Consider the following 14,796-nt stretch of genomic DNA (forward strand, 5'->3'; position numbering starts at 1 on the left):
AAACTTTTTTTTTTTTTTTTTTTTTTTTTTTTTGTCTTTTTGTCTTTTTTCGTGACCGGCAACGGATCGCAACCCTCAGTGTCATGCCCGTACCGGACCAGGACCGGCAACGGGATCGCAACCCTCGGTGCTGCCCCCGCACCTCGCTCAGCCAGTGAGCGGCCGGTCTGTATGTGGGATCCGAACCCTCAGCGGGAGCGCCGCCGCGCTTCCCAACCGGCGCACTGTAGGAGTGCGCCACCGGGCCGGCCCCAGACTATGTTTTTTAAATGCTTGTTTCTGCTATATATTCTCTTGCTGATCGGTGGCATTTTTACTTACCATAGGTGTCCTTTCCTAAAGCAGTTTCTATTTTCTGGGCCCCATTTTCTTCCTTCTTCCCTTCCATTTCCCTAATTTGTAGCTTCTATTCCAGAATAGGCTGATGAGAAGAACCTCTCTCTGGAGTAAAGTAGGTGTTTCAGTGTGTTGATGTGACCGTCTGTGTATTGGCTGCTTGAGATCGTAAAAAATGTGTTTTTGGATTCTCAGCTGTGTTCTGTATAGTCAAGTCACTACTACTTACTAGATTCATACCTTATTTTTTAAAAAGGATTTAAAAAATTGTTTAATGATAGATGTTTAAGCTGTTGTATTTTAAAGAATCATGGTTTTTGAGCATTTCAAAAAGCAAGTTAAAAAGCTTTAAAAAGATAAAGAAATCCTCAACATGGTAACAAAAGCAAGTAGGTTATATTTTCCAGATTATGTGGTCCATAACATTTACTACCCAAATTAGATGTATTTGAATTTGATTTTTAATATTAAATATTTTAGACACAAAACTTATGGAGAGTAATAATAAATATTCACTTATCTACAACCTAGTGTAAGAAATAAAACATTACCAGTGTCCTATGTGTCACTCTTTCCCTGATCATATTCCTCTCCTTTCCAGGTGTACCACTGTTTTGGGTTTGATCTTTTATCTTTCCTGTGCATGTTTTTATTTCCTTACTGCAGTTTTCTATTTCTAAAGAATATGTTCCTTTACCTGTTTTAAACTTTTATAAACATTAATATTGTATATCTTTCTGCATCTTATTTTTGCACAAAATAATTTATGCAAGGATAGTTTATAGAGCCAACGTAATGGCAAACATTTGTTTGGTGCTTACTGTGTACCCAGGTACTGTGCTAAGAATTTTACATATGTATTTTCGTTTAATTCTTGTAATAGCCCTTTGAGGTAGGTACTCTCTCCCCATTTTACAGGTGAGAAAACTGAAGCTCTAGGAGGTTAAGTTATTTACTCAAGGATACACAGCTAATAAATGGTGGAACCTGGGATTCAAACCCAGGTAATTTTACTTCATGGTTATCATTTTTAGCTTTCCGCCCACAATCCCTTATTTGAATTCTGAAATCTAAAAAAACACTGAAAACCAGGATATTTTAATAATTCTTTTGGTGGTAAAATCTGACCTGACAAGACATGAGGCATTTTGTAGTATTTATTTCTCTCACTTGGTGTGAATATTGATGTCTTGCTGCAGAAGTACTGTTCAATAATGGAGGACATGGTGGGTGAGTTATGACATATAGTATATATCATGTACTACCTTTCCAAAATTAGAAAAATTCTGAATTCTCCCCTAAAGGTTTTGGATGAGAAGTTGTGGACTTGTACTTTGCTACAGATCTCATTCCATATGGGATTTTGGAGTTGGGCTGATCCAGAAAGCACTTAATTTTGCAAAAGAAAAATGTTCTAAATATAGTAAACTAGTTTGTCCAGGACTATTATTGATTTATCATAAGTATAATTTTGTGTTAGTTATTGATCAGCAGTTTCTGCTTCTTTTTATTATATAGCTGGAATTGTAAAGATCCATTTCCTCCACTAGTCTTTTGATTTCTTAAGGATAGAGATCATATCCTTGCCAGTCCCCAGCACCTATTGCAGTGTCAGGCATAGACAAGCCTCTGTAAACATTAATGAACTTTGGTTTTATCTTTTCTTTTATTACTTTCCATGTAAAATCTTCCTTCAAAATATAAAATCATAATCTCCAACGTTTATTAATGAAAGAAGATGGGAAGACAGGGAAAGAGGCTGGCTGAATAGCCCCAGTTCTGTACCTCAGTAGTTTCTCTTTCACTTGTGATTCTTTTACTTTAATTGCTATTATTTCCAAATCTTGGTTCCTATGGTGTGCCTCCCTCCTTTCAGTGCATTGGCCAGAATATGGACACAAATTTCTTATTATTCTTTTTTGTAGGGTTGGAAATGGAAGGAATTTTCAGAATAGACTTTCTTTCTTTCTTTCTTTCTTTTTTTTTTTTTTTTTTTTTAAAGATGACCGGTAAGGGGATCTTAACCCTTGATTTGGTGTTGTCAGCACCACGCTCTCCCAAGTGAGCCAACTGGCCATCTCTATATAGGGATCTGAACGTGTGGCCTTGGCTTTATCAGTACCACACTCTCCCAAGTGAGCCATGGGCTGGCCCAGAATAAACTTTCTTACATAAATTAAAAGTAAAGAGAAATACAAGTTCCTGAAGATTTGGAATTGCCTTTCCCCATGTACATAAAGTGTTATCTTTCAGTCTCATTTCACCTGTTTAGAAGTCCAAAAGGGACATAGTTTAACAGGCAACTTTTCTGACGTGCCTCTGTTGGGAGGACACCGACCTGACACTCAGAAACTCCTTTCTAGACATCTTGATTCCTCTATGGTTCAATCAATAGAGCCCTCTCTAGTCTTCCATCCCCCATGTCTAGTTCATTGGCACAGAAAGTGACTTCATGTTTCAGGTGAGACTACCTTCAGCCATTCCTTATATAAGGGTTATCATTTTATAGGGCTATTAATATGACCATATCTTAAGTAATATTTTGTTTCACAAGTGGTTAAATATCATATGTCTTTGAGCAGGACCAAACAATTAGTAACTTTCTCATTAGTCCACTTACTATCCCAGGTATATATTCTGTAACTGATCAAAATAGGTCTTAATTGTTCAGTTGAAGGGCTTTTTTGTTTACTTTCTAAAAAACTCTTTAATTTTTAAATTAGCATACAGTAAAATTGACTTTTTGGGTTTATGGTTCTGTGAGTTTTAAACACATGACTAGATTTATGTAGCCATCACCACAGGTAGGATACAATTCCATCATCTCAGAAAAACTTCCTCATGCTGTCCCATTTTAGCCCCCTCCCTCCAACCACTGGCAACCACTGATCCATTCTTCACTATGATTTTGTCTTTTCAAAAATATCGTATGAATGGAATCATCCAATATATAATCTTTTGAGACAGTTTTCTTTCAGCATAATGCTTAGAGCTGTGTATGTTATGGTGTGTAGTAATGGTTTGTTCTTTTTCTATTGCCACATAGTCTTCCACTTTATGAATTTACCACATTTTGTTTCCTGTTTTTGGCAATTATGAACAGAGCTGCTCTAAATAGTTCATGTTCAGGTTTTTATGTGAATATAAGTTTTCATTTCTCTTGGATAAATTCCTGGATGTGGGATTGCTGGGTCGTATGGTAGGTGTATGTTTTAGTTCATAAGAAACTGCCAACTGTTTTCTAGAGTGGCAGTACCATTTTATGTCCCCACCATCAATGTCTGAGAGTTCCATTTGTTCTGCATTCTCCCAATACTTGATATTTAGCCGTTCTAATAGGTGCCTAGAGGTACCTTATTGTGATTTTAATTTGCATTTCTCTAATTCCTAATATAGTTGAGAATCTTTTCAAATGTGTCCTTATCCCTCTTTAGTAAAGTGTCTAAGTCTTTTGCCCATTTTTAAAAATTGGATTTTTTTTTTAACTTGAGTTTTGAGAGTTCCTTTTATGTTCTAGATACAAATTCTTCATCTGTTACATGATTTGGATATATCCCATTCATTAGCTTGTCTTTCATTTTCTTAGCAGTGTTTTTCATAGTACCAAAAGTTTGTAATTTTGATGTAGTCTAATTTTTTCATTTTTTCTTTTTCTTTTTTTTAATTTTCTCATTTTTTCTTTTACGGGTTGTGCCTTTGGTGTAATGTCCAAGAACTCTGTGACTAACCCAAGGTCAATTAGGTATTTTCTTATACCTTCTAAAAGTTTTATAGTTGTACATTTTACATTTAGATCTCTGGTCCATTTTGAGTTAATATGTGAGATTTAGGTTGAGGTTCATTTTTTTTTCTTTGCATATGGATGTCCAGTTGTGATGTGCGTCAAGATGTTTGTGGTATTACCTAGTTACCCTTTTAATATCTGTAGTGAAATCCCCCCTTTCATTCCTGATATAGGTAATTTGTGTTGTCTCTTTTTTTTCCCTTTTATAGTCTGGTCTGGTCAGAGGTTTTCAATTTCATTAATCTTTTCAAAGAACCAGCTTTCATTTTCATTGACTTGCTCTATTTTTGTTTTTAATTTCACTAATTTCTATTCTTTATTGCTTTGTTCCTTCCTTTTTGCATTTATTTTGCCTTTTTTTCTAGTTTCTTAAAGTGGAAGCTTAGATTAATTTGAGATGTTTCTTTCCTTTTTCAAAAAGATGACTGGTAAGGGGATCTTAATCCTTGACTTGGTGTTGTTAGCACCACGCTCTCCCATGTGAGCTGACTGGCCATCCCTATATAGGGATCTGAACCCATCTCCTTGGTGTTATCAGCACCACACTCTCCCAAGTGAGCCATGGACCAGCCCAAGATGTTTCTTTTATGAGATGTAGGCATTTGCCATACACTTCCCGCTAAGCACTGCTTTAGTGCATAACACAAATTTTGATAAGTGTGTTTATTTTTTCAGTGCACTGTATTTGCTAATTTCCCTTAGGAATATGTCATTTAATTTCCAAGTATTTGGAGATTTTTCTGGTTAGCTTTCTGTTACTGATTTTTAGTTTAATTTCATTATGGTCAGAGACTACTTTCTATGATTTCCATTCATTTAAATTTATTAACTTAAAAAAAATATTTGTTTTATTTATTCTTTTTTTATTTTTGGTGGCTGGCCAGCACAGGGAACCAAACCCTTGAGGTTGTTGTTCCAAGCTGGTGCTCTAACCAACTGACCTAACTGGCCAGCCCTTATTAACTATTTTTTATGACCCAGGACATGATCTGTCTTGGTGAATGTTCTGTGTACAGTTGAGAAGAATGTGCATTCTGTTCTTGTTAGTTGGGTTGTTCTGTAAATGTTGGTTAGATCCAGTTAGTTGGTGGTGGTATTCAGGTCTTCTGTATCGTTGCTGATATTCTGTCTACATAATTTTATCAATTACTGAAGGAGGCATGTTGAAGTCTCCTAACTATAATTGGGGATTTGTTTTTCCTTATATATTTGTCAAGTTTTGCTTTATGTATTTTTTAGACTTATTGTTAGGTACATTCGCAATGAGAGTTATGTTTTTTCATGAATTCACCCTTTTATCAAGAAGTGGATGATAGAGAAAGAGAAGTGAGAAGTGATTTACCCTATGCTCTTGGGATCACAATTCCACTGGTCAAAAAAAAGAGTTCCCTCCCCCAGTTTTTAGGTGTCTGCCTGGCTGTCATTGCCATTGCCATTGCCATTCTGCTATAGCAACTACCATTGCAGTGTTGTCTAGGGGCAGAGGTGGAGGGAAGGGAAAAACGAAAAGCCCAAAGAGAGACGTTCCCGTATTGTCATTGATCTTCCCTTTACTTTCTTCCTGGACCAGAAAGAGAGGGGGCTTTTTTTAGAGCTCCTTCTCTCTATACCCAGTGAGCACTTCTGGGTTTTGGGCTGCCTTTTGGGATCAGGGAGCCACACTGGAGGAAAGATGAGAACCTCTTGCCAATTCAGTAGAGCTTCAGATTCTGCTTTCTTCAATCCTCTTGCTGTCATTTACTTTTCAGAGTCCTCAAGTGGCTGTGGAATACATTTTGTTTTCCAGGATTTATAGTTATATTTAGAGGGAGAGACAGGGTAGAGTATACTTACTTCATCTTCCCTGGAACCAGAACTTTTTTAGTTTTGAGCTTAGAATGTGTTTCCTCAAAATTCTCAGTTTTTTACCACTTGAGTTAACTTCTGTTTTTCATCCATGTAGAAATCAAGTAGTAAGTTGTTACAGCTGAAGGAAAAAAATTGTTATTTTTCTCCAAACTAGAGATAGTCTAGTATTGGAGGAAGAGTGCTGAATGGTACTTACGAGAGGTAAGTCAGGCTAGTAAATAATTCCATGACCTTGTGAAGGTAGGTAATGGCCTGGATCCTCAGTTTCTTCCGTAAAAAGCTAGTGGCACAAACTGTATTTCTGTGGTCCTGTGACTGATACCTGAGAATTTACTCTAGATGAATTGTTTTTCTCTCAGCTGGCTTATATTCTTAGGATTTTTTTCTGTTGAACTACATGTTCTATGACTAGATTTAAGCTTTTTCTAATAGTCTTTTTGTTTGCTCTTAGTATCATTAAGTTATCTGTAGAGAGACGTTATTTTCTAGCAGAGCGTTCCCAATTGATACTGATTTACTTTAGTTGCCATAAACTTCTCTATTCTCTTTGTGCCAAGTTATGGTTAACAATAAATTAGATTCTTTTTGAAAGTAGAATCACCAGGTTTTGTACAGTCAAAAACTGATTTTTCATTTAGTTCTTGGTTGCTGACAGCTGTAATAGCATTATGCTTTTCCTAGTTTTGTTCCACTATGTTCTGTGCCACAAATATAACATATTGCTTTGCTTACTGTTAAATGTTGTTTTAACCTAAAGTCAGTAGTATTTATGGTTACTATGAAAGAAGAAATAGTTCTTTAATTCAATCTTTAACTATTTATTAAGCTTTTCATTATTTGTGAAAAATTTTAAGTATTTAAATGCCTAGTTTATTGAAGTTTTATGATTTCTAAAAAGCTTTTGAGTATGAAAAAATTTCAAATATACATGAAAATAAAGAATAGTATGATGCGTTTTCATTTATTTATCATACAACTTCAGTAGTGATCAACATTTTGTCCATCTTGTTTCGTTTTTGTGTTCCTTCTTCTCTCTGTCTCTTCAATATTTTTTTTTTTTCCTGGAGTATTTTAAAACAAATCCTTGCAATCATATGATTTCATCCGTATTGGGAGAACTCCAGTGTTGGAGTTCTAAGACCTAGTTCAGGACCTAGCTCTCTTTGTCATTTATTTATTACGTCTGTGATCTAAACAAGTTACATAGTTGCCTTGAGATTAAGTTTCTTTATTGGCACGAAGTGGAGATAATGATCTCTACCCTTTCTTCAAAATGGTCCAAGGAACAAATGAGATAATTAATGTAAAAATACTTTGTAAACTTCAAACGCTAGACTCTTGAATATATCTATTAAAAGGGTAACAACACTGTACAGATAGCTTTATATAGTTTAAGACACACAGTCTTTCTTTCTTTATAATTTGATGTTTGTAATGACTATAAACTTCTCAAACACTCTGAAAAAAGAAAATTAAGACACACAATCTTGAGAGGGCCAGTATGGCCCTTCTTGGAGGAGCCTATCAGTATCAAGGGAGCTTTTCCTCAATGTACTGTCCCACCTTGAGGATTTATGCTGGTATGTTGGGTTGAAAGAACATTGAGAATCATTGATTTAAGATTTCCACAGCTAATGTGTACTGAAGAGGATTGTAATATCATCTCATTTTATCATTTTGCTTTCTTAATTGTATTATTCCTCAGTATTATTGAGGTAAAATATACCTACAATAAAGTATACCTGTTTGAGTGTAAAATTCAGTGAGTTTTGGGATATATGTACCCATCACAAACATGTGTGACTCCAGAAGATTTCTTTGCATTCCCTCCAGTCAGTCCCCATCCCTACCCTTAACCTTAGGCAATCATTGATCTCTTTTCTGCCACTATAGATTGGATTTGCCTTTCCTAAAGTTTCATATAAATGAAATCATACAGTATGTGCTGTCTTATGCCTGTTTGTTTTGCTCAGCAGAATGTTTTTGAGACTCTTCCATGTTATATATTGGTCCCTTTTTATTTTGAGAAGTATTTCATTATATGGATACACCATTATCCATTCACCTGTTTGTGGACATTTGGGTTGTTTCCAGTTTTTGGCAATTATAAATGATTCTGTGAACATTCATGTACAAGTCCTGGGGAGGGTATGTATTTTCATAACTTGTGGGTAAATACTTCTCTTGGGTAAACTCTAAGGAGATTTGCTGAATTATATGCTTCAGTATACGTTTAACATAGTGAACTACCAAACTGTTTTCCAAGGTAGTTGAAATATTTTTGTTCCCATGACCAGTCTATGAAAGTTCAGTTGTTCTGTATCATCACCAGCACTTGGTATGGCCAGTCTTTAATTTTAACCATTCTAATGGTGTAGAGTGCTAGGTATCTCATTATAGTTTTAATTTGCATTTCCCTGCCAACTAATGATGTGAAGCATCTTTTCTTGTGTTAATGGCTGTGTATCTTTTTTTTTTTTTGAGAAGTGTCTATTCAAATCTCTTACCCATTTTTATTTATTTTATTTTTTTAGTAGTAAACTTTTATTTTTATTTATTAGTGATAGTTTTATTTGTTTTAAATCAAATAAGTGGTCTAAAAAATGCAAAATTCTGATATGAATTTATCTGATGTTTCTAAATCATATCATAAGATCCACCTTCTTTTATAAATAAAACTTCAAATGTAAGTAAGATTTTATTTCATGCAAAAAATTGCACCGATAATAAGGTCATAATATTCAAGGTATTTTCCTTGGCTGAGTTGTTAAATTTAGTTTCAACCCTCCTTGTGGCCAAAGATAAAGTAAAACATACTGTTCTACAATTCTCATTATCAAGGAATAGAAGAGATTCCAGATACATAAGAGGAGCAAAGCTATTTCAGTTGATAAGTTCTAAAATAAAATTTTTTCAAACCATGATTATAATTTAACTCAAGAAAATCAATTCTTCCAGGAGCCAAGACAATGTAGTCCACATACATGGTTCTTCTTTTTTTTTTTCCTTTTTGTCTTTTTTCGTGTCCGGCAACGGACCGCAACCCTCAGTGTTGCGCCCGTACCGGCCCAGGACTGGCAACGGGATCGCAACCCTCGGTGCTGCACCCGCCCCTCGCTCAGCCAGTGAGCGGGAACTGGTCTGTATGTGGGATCCGAACCCTCCGCAGGAGCGCTGTCGCGCTCCCAAGTGGCGCACTGTAGCAGTGCGCCACCAGGCCGGCCCAACATGGTTCTTCTTTTTTTAAAAAAGTAAAACCTGGGCCGGGCCCGTGGCGCACTCGGGAGAGTGTGGTGCTGGGAGTGCAGCAGAGCTCCCGCCATGGGTTTGGATCCTATATAGGGATGACCGGTGCGCTCACAACGCTCACTGGCTGAGCGCGGTATGGCCGGTCTCAAAAAGGACCAAAAAAAAAAAAAAAAAAAAAAAAAGTAAAACCTACGTAAACTTTATTTTCAAAGTCCCTGAGATATAAAAAAAGATAATGGCAGAGTCTAAAGATAACACAAACCATACCACTGAGTTTCAGTGCTTTAGGGGTGAAAGGGGATAGAAATGGGGATGGAAATGTGGCTGAGAGACTCAACATTTTTCTAGCTTCAGAAAGTCAGAGAGCCCAGATCACAGCCAGAATGTCATGTTACTGGTTACAGATTCTTTACAAGGGTATTTATTTACCTTTATCATGAGTTCTTCTTGTTTGGTTACTTCTTCAGAAAAATGTGGTTCTTCTTAAACCAAAGACAAAGGTACAGTATTTTAATGGTTTTCCTCCCAAGGCACACAAACTAGGATGAACACAAGCTTTTCTTATGTCACAAGTCACAAGCTTTTCTTCTATCACAGTGTATGCACCCTATTTCACTTTCTCACCCATGCTAGCGAATGGGCTGAAATACAAGGAACGGCAGAGTACATTCTATACTCTTTGATATGAGGGACTAGAACATTTTCCTGATTACTGCATTCTTTTTTTTTTTTTAATTGAAATGTAATTGATTGTGCATATTTGTGGGGTACAGAGTTGAATATCTCTACCTATATACAATGTGGGACGATCAAATCAGGATTATTAAAATATTCATCATTATAAAACATAATCATTTCTTGGTGTTGAGGACATTCGATCCCATCTCTTCTAGACATTTGATAACATGCAGTAAATTAATGTTAATTATGGATGCCAAGCTCGACTGTACATCAATAGAACTTATTTTTCCTTACTAGCTGTTTTGTGTCCATTAGTCAGTTTTCCCACTCCCCTTTCTCACTTCTAGTAACCACAGTTCTGTTCTCACCTTCTGAAAGTTCAATGTATTATTACGATTGTTGTTTGTTTCCCTTCTTTATTTCTTTCTTATTTATTTATTGATGTATTTTTTAGCTCTCACTTATGAGTGAGGACATGTGGTATTTCTCTTTCTGTGCCTGGCTTTTTTCACTTAACATAATTTTCTACAACCTCATCCGTGCTGCTGCAAGTGGCAGAATTTCATTCTTTATTATGGATGAGTAGCATTCCATAGTATGTATTATAGTATTCCGTATTGTTTATACCACATTTTCCTTATCCAGTCATCCTTCGATGGACATTAAGGTTGGTTCCATATCTTTGCTATTGTAAGTAGAGCTGCAGTAAACATGGGAGTGTAGGTATCCTTTGACATTATGATTTCCATTTCTTTGGATATATACCAAGTGGTGGGGTTGCTGGATTGTATGGTAGTTCGATCTGTAGTTGTTTTGAGAAACCTCTGTACTGTTTTCCATAATGGCTGTACTAATTTACATTTCCACCAACAGTGATGAGGGTGTTCCTTTCTCCGCATCCTCACCAGCATTTGTTATTCTTTTTGATACCAGCCAGACTAACTGGGATGAGATGATATCTCAGCATAGTTTTGATTTACGTTTCCCTGATGCTTAGTGATGTTGAGCATTTTTTCATGTACCTGTGGGCCACTTGTGTGGCTTCTTCTAAGAAATGTTTATTCAGCTCCTTTGCCAATTTTTAATTGGATCAGTTGTTTTTTTGGTTTTTGGTTCTTTTTTTTACTATGAAGTTGTTTGAGTTCCTTGTATATTCTGGATATTAATCACTTGTTACACGTATAGTTTGCATGTATTTTTTTTGCAGATATTTTCCTCATTCTGTTGGTTGTCTTTTCACTCTGTTAACTATTTCTTTTGCTGTGCAAAAGCTTTTCAGTTTGATTTAATCCCACTTGTGTATCTTTTCTTTTGTTGCCTGTGCTTTCGAAGTATTATTCATAAAGTCTTTGCCCAGTCCTACATCCTGAAGTATTTCCTCTTTGTTTTCTTCTAGAAGTTTTATAGTTTCAGGTCTTATACTTAAGTTTTTAATCCATTTTGATTTGAGTTTGGTGTATGACAAGAGGTAAGGGTCCAGTTTTATTCTTCTACATGTGGATATCCAGTTTTTCCAGCACTATTTATTGAGGAGGCTGTTCTTTCTCCAATGTTTGTTCTTGGTACCTTTGTCAAATATCAGTTGGCTGTAAGTACATATATTGATTTCTGGGTTCTTTATCCTGTTCCTTTGGTCTATGTGTCTGTTTTCATGCCAGTACCATGCTAGTTTGGTTAACATAGCTTTGTAGTATAATTTGAGGTCAGGTAGTGTGATGACTCCAACTTTATTTTTTTTTGCCCAATTGCTTTGGCTATTTGGGGTCTTCTGTTGTTCCATATGAATGTTAGGATTGTTTTTTCTCTTTCTGTGAAAAATGTCATGGATATTTTGATGGGGATTGCATTAAGCCTGTAGATTACTTTGGGTAGTAAGGACATTTTCACAATATTAATTCTTTCAGTCCATGAGCATGGAATGTCTTTCCATCTTTTTGTGTGCTCTTTAATTTCTTTCATCAGAGTTTTGTAGCTCTCATTGGAGAGATCTTTCACCTCCTCAGTTAAATTTATTCCCAGATATTTAATTTTTTTTTTTAGCTATTGTAAATGGACTTGCTTTCTTTAGTTTTTTTCCTGCTAGTTCATTGTTGGCGTTTAAAAACCCTCCTGATTTTTATATATTGATTTTGTATCCTGCAGTGTTACTGAATTTGTTTATCAGCTCTAAGAGTTTTTTGGTGGAGTCTCTAGGTTTTATCTGCAAGCAGGGACAATTTTTTTTTTTTTTTCCTTTTTGTCTTTTTTCGTGACCGGCAACGGATCACAACCCTCAGTGTCACGCCCGTACCGTACCGGGACCGGCAACGGGATTGCAACCCTCGGTGTTGCTCCCGCACCTCGCTCAGCCAGTGAGCTGCCGGTCTGTATGTGGGATCCGAACCCTCGGCGGGAGCGCCGCCACACTCCCAAGCGGCGCACTGTAGCAGTGCGCCACCGGGCCGGCCCAAGCAGGGACAATTTAACTTCATCTTTTCCAATTTGAATGCCCTTTGTTTGTTTCTCTTGCTTGATTGCTCTGGCTAGTACTTCCAATATATGTTAAAGAAGAGTGATGAGAGTGGGCATTCTTGTTTTGTTCCTGTTCTGCTTTCAGCTTTTCCCCATTCAGGATAATGTTGGCAGTGGGTTTGTCATATATGGCTTTTATTGTGTTGAGAAACTTTCCTTCTTTCTATACATAATTTGTCGAGAATCTTTATCATGAAGGGATATCGAATTTTATCAAGTGCTTTTTCTGTGTCTGTTGAGATTACCCATTTTTAAATAAAATTGTCTTATTGAGTTGTAAAATTTATATGTTCTGAATATGTCTTTTGTCAGATATGTATTGTGAATATATTTTCTCTTTCTCTCACTTTCCTTATTTTCATAATGGCATCTTGAAGAGCAAAGGTTTTACATTTTTATAAAGTCTAATTGTCAGATTTTTCTTTTATACTTTATGCTTCATGTTTGTGAAGCTTCTGCATAACCTAAGTTATACATAAGCAAAGATTTATTCCTGTGTTTGCTTCTGGAAGATTTTTTAGTTTTGGCTTTGATGTTTAGGTCTAGGATTCATTTTGAGTTAATTTTTGTGTATTGTGTAGGTTAGGGCTTAGGTTAATTTTTCCTTATAATTTTTCCTTATTTTTCCATATAATTATCTAATTGTCCCAGCATCATTTGTTGAAAGACTAACCTTTCTTCTATTGAATATTTTTGGCCTCTTAGTTGAAAATTAATTTAGCATATTTGTGTGGGAATATTCCTAAACTTTCTGTTTTGCACTATTGTTTCTAAGTCTCTCCTTAAATTCAGTTCCACATTGTCCTGATTACTGTAGCTTTGTAGTAGCTCTTGAAATTAGGTAGTGCAAATTCTCCAACTTTTTTCTTTTTTAAAATTTCATTGGAGGCTAGATCCTGTGCCTATGTCTCCACCGTTATCTCCTGTGCCAATAAACTTCTTGTAGCCTGAAAAAATAAAATAAATTTCATGATTATTTTGGCTGTTACAGGTCCTATTATTATTATTATTATTATTATTATTTTGCTCTTATGGCCAGCAGGTTAGCTCAGTAGATTAGAGTGCAGCCTTATAACACCAAGGTCACAGGTTTGGATCCCTGTACCAGCCTGCTGCCAAAAAAAACCCCCAAACTACTCATGACACTAATATCATATGCTCTAAGTTTGGGTTATTATTTTTTTCCTCACCACATTTTCAAAGTATATCCACTGTGCTGAGGTGATTACTGTTTATTGGATGTGTTTTAATCTGACATTTAATCTTCTCTCCTAATCTCTCATTTTTTGTTGAGTTGAGCTGTGATTGTGACCAGATTCTTCTGATACTTTGTTATGCTATGTTGAGTTTAATACCAGTTGAGCAGAAAATATCTACCTTTTCTAAGATTAGGTACAGACCTTTCCTTATTACTTTAAGGATTAAGTAGATTTGGGTTGAATTAGTTCCTGAGATATTTTGATATTAGTGATGGATTTTACCTATTGGTGTATTCTGTGTCTTATTTTGCTTAAGTTAATACTTAACATTTTTATTTGTAGCCTTTTCAGAAATTTGCTGAGTTAAGGGGTTTTTATGTAATAGCTGTGCTTGAGGCTTAGAAAACTTTGCTTAGCTTAGCTAAGCTGGATTTAGCAAATCCTGAATTCTTAAAAGCCAGTCAAATTGTGTAGGAAGTTGTGTGAATGGTTTTGGTAGCAAAAAAATATGAACATCTCTATTTAATGTCTTTCCATATCCAGAGGATGCCAGCCCCCATCAGATTGCGGGAGCTAATCCGGACGATCCGGACAGCCCGAACCCAAGCCGAAGAACGAGAAATGATCCAGAAAGAATGTGCTGCAATCCGGTCATCTTTTAGAGAAGAAGACAATACATACCGGTGTCGAAATGTGGCAAAATTACTATATATGCACATGCTGGGCTACCCGGCTCACTTTGGACAGGTAGGCTGGGCTGAGACCACATCTAGCAAGGATACTCTTTGGATCACACTAGCTCAGGGAGTGTTAATCTTTTCCTGGCAGGGAGGTACTTTTGATAGCCGAATCACTGTGGTACTGAGGATAGGATTGAGAGAGCAAGCTGCCGACCTGGGAAGGCATGATATTGCCATCAATTATCCTTTCCTTTGGGAATTTCTCATTATGTGGATCAGAGAATGTTTTGATGGTGGCAGCTAGCTTACTTAAAGATGGACCAGGATTAAACCAGTAGATTGTTATTGTTCTGTCAGAGGGTCTGGACTATTATGAATATTTAAGAAAGGTTTGCTAAATATTTTCTTAATTATTTTATCTGTTAATAATAATATGTGGAGAAACTCACAAAAGATGTTTTAAGCTAAAGAAATTAGGTAGTTGCCAAGTAATGGCATATATTTGTCC

General features: G+C 36.0%; 1 protein-coding gene across 3 annotated transcripts in view; it reads left to right on the top strand.

The window, feature by feature from the left end:
* The window catches only part of AP1G1 (adaptor-related protein complex 1, gamma 1 subunit), a 77,523-nt gene that overhangs the window by 8,195 nt on the left and 54,532 nt on the right, over positions 1–14,796 (top strand). For all 3 annotated transcript variants that reach the window (XM_008581026.1, XM_008581029.1, XM_008581027.1), the window contains exon 2: positions 14,152–14,355. In XM_008581026.1, coding sequence (XP_008579248.1) covers positions 14,155–14,355 — 201 coding nt within the window. In that variant the 5' untranslated portion in view covers positions 14,152–14,154. The remainder of the gene's footprint in view (positions 1–14,151; positions 14,356–14,796) is intronic.

This window comes from Galeopterus variegatus, unplaced genomic scaffold (genome assembly GCF_000696425.1).
Source record: "Galeopterus variegatus unplaced genomic scaffold, G_variegatus-3.0.2 Scaffold2236, whole genome shotgun sequence".
NCBI classification, from domain to species: domain Eukaryota; kingdom Metazoa; phylum Chordata; class Mammalia; order Dermoptera; family Cynocephalidae; genus Galeopterus; species Galeopterus variegatus.